The sequence below is a fragment of the Geospiza fortis genome, unplaced genomic scaffold (assembly GCF_000277835.1).
Source record: "Geospiza fortis unplaced genomic scaffold, GeoFor_1.0 scaffold373, whole genome shotgun sequence".
Lineage (NCBI taxonomy): Eukaryota > Metazoa > Chordata > Aves > Passeriformes > Thraupidae > Geospiza > Geospiza fortis.
Genome location: NW_005054518.1, coordinates 47,092 through 49,363, shown reverse-complemented (window position 1 = coordinate 49,363; position 2,272 = coordinate 47,092). Strand labels below are relative to the sequence as shown.

The following is a 2,272-nucleotide window of genomic DNA, read 5'->3' as shown; positions in this document are numbered from 1 at the left end:
GGAGCCTACATAGCATAGTGGGCATTTCAGAAATGAGGAAATGCACTGGCAATGGTGATGGAAAACAAAACACAACCTGGGGCATTAGGTGGGATATTTTGCTTTGAAGATGAGTCTGTTGGAAAATTACTGTCCTCACGCAGTGGCTGTGGGCCTGGGGCAGCACAGGAGCACTATAAAAGGAGTTCCATCTCCTCACTGTCTCATCCACTCCTCTCCAGTCTCCTTGGGAACAAGGTAAGTCTGAAGCTCTTTATTCTTCTTTTATTCATTCTCATCATTGTGCTTCCATGGGATTTTTCAGCACAAAGCTGTCTCTTTGTCCTATACATGATTCTGGGGTTGCTTTCTGTGGGATAGGGGAAGGTGCAAAAGGGGGGACACGGAGAGAGGATGGAGCTCAGTTAGATGTCTCCTGTGGTGTGGGCTAGGAAGGGATCTCCCAGAGCTTGGCTGCATTTTGCAGGACTCTAGGGCTTTGGAGAACTGTGGAAACCCAGGGCACTGGGAATATTTCTCTGTCTGCTCTGGGGTGTCCTGGTCTCCCGGGGAGCACTGACTTTGACTCTCATTCATGGAGAAAACTAAACTTCAAGATAGACTGGAATCCACAAAAATGTGAAATAGATTATAGAGAGTAGTGTAGGTGTATCACTTGGTGAGAAATTGAGGTTTTGGGATTTTTAGTGTGTTGTGGATGGAAGCAAGATGGAGGGCACAGGGTGTTGTCCTGGGTTTCTTCTTCATGCTTCTTCTTCCTTCTTCTTCTTGGGTTTGGGTGGCATTTTGTAATTGGGCAGAAAAGTCCATATTGGGATCAGTTATTGGGTTAAAAGGGAAAATAATCTAGGTGTCTGTCACTTGTGTGCCGAGATTGAGGCAGGAACAGGCGAGAGACAGGATGGTAGAAAAGGCAAAGAAGGCTTTATTCAAAAGAATCATGTGGTTTTTATAGAGTGGTACAATATGTTCTATTCTACTGGCAAACTAACAGAAACATCTTTCTCACGCACTGTCCTTGAGAGGAACAGAAATATAAAGTAGAAAACCAGCACCTGCAAATTGTTTATAGTCAACAAGTTATCACATCTTTCCAGCTCCCTAAAACTTCTCACAAGCCGCTGTGAGAAACGCTTGCCATTTCTCTCTCTGTCCCATGGCACCCACAGGTGTCAGTTCTTAATTGGATAGTTTAGTCTTAAAAGACCTTGTAACAAGAGATTGTTGGCCATTTTGTGCCTTCTAATGAAAAGCTGCTGAACTCACAGTAATGACACTGTTTTACTGATAAGAAATAAACACCTGGGTCTGAACACGAATTACTGTCCTAAGTGCATTCAGTCCAGACTCAGAAAAATGGATGACTGGGACCTCACAGAGAAGGAGAAGCCTGTCGGCATCCTTATGATCCTTCCAGCTCTTTGTATGAGCTGTGTTCTCTCCGTTGTGATGGTGTTACAGGCTTCTACTCACTTATGCTTTTCTACCCCCTTCCCTCTCTCTCAGGTGCACCTGCAGCCCCAAGCCATGTCCTGCTACACCCGGTGCCAGCCCTGCCAACCCTGTGGCCCCACCCCACTGGGCAGCAGCTGCAATGAGCCCTGTGTCAGGCAGTGCCAGGACTCCACTGTGGCCATCCAGCCCTCGCCCGTGGTGGTGACCCTGCCTGGCCCCATCCTCAGCTCCTTCCCACAGAACACCGCCGTGGGATCCTCCACCTCTGCTGCTGTTGGCAGCATCCTCAGCTCTCAGGGAGCGCCCATCAGCTCTGGAGGGTTTGGCCTCTCTGGCCTGGGCAGTGGCCTCTGTGGCAGGAGATGCTTCCCCTGCTAAAGGTGCTGGTGATGATTCCAGGGTGTGAGCCTAAGGACTGAGCAAGATGGTTCTTCACTGAGGATGGAGCATCAACTTGGTGCTTCCTGAGGGGCTGAGCAACCCCAGCAGCCCTTGCAGAAGGACTCTTGGGAAGCACACCCCAGCCCTGCCTCTGTCCCCTGCCACTCTCTCCTTTCCCTCCTGTGTCCTTGTTCCCTCGTGCTCCCCAGGGATGTGAGCCGCACACATCCAGCCAGGGGAGCACCTGCTGGCCCTGCTCCCTCTGTAGGGCAGGCAGATGGACTTCTAGAGGGTTCTCAGCCACAGCCATGGGGCACAATCTCTTATCTGTCCCTCGTGCTCACTGCACCATGATCATTGCTCGAAATCACCTAATTTCCCTCTCTTGACTCATTAAAGTTATGCTGCATTTGAGCCATTGCCTCTGTGTCATTTT

General features: G+C 49.6%; 1 protein-coding gene across 1 annotated transcript; it reads left to right on the top strand.

The window, feature by feature from the left end:
* Nucleotides 1-1,509: 1,509 nt before the first annotated feature.
* Nucleotides 1,510-1,833, top strand: LOC102037234 (feather keratin 1-like). Its single transcript, XM_005428997.2, has one exon. It carries the CDS (start codon nucleotides 1,528-1,530, stop codon nucleotides 1,831-1,833), a length of 306 nt encoding a protein of 101 aa, XP_005429054.1. The 5' UTR covers nucleotides 1,510-1,527.
* The last annotated feature ends 439 nt before the right edge of the window (nucleotides 1,834-2,272 follow it).

Bases quoted from the DNA above. Each gene is read 5' to 3' on its own strand.
- LOC102037234 (XM_005428997.2), top strand. From the start codon at position 1,528: ATGTCCTGCTACACCCGGTGCCAGCCCTGCCAACCCTGTGGCCCCACC.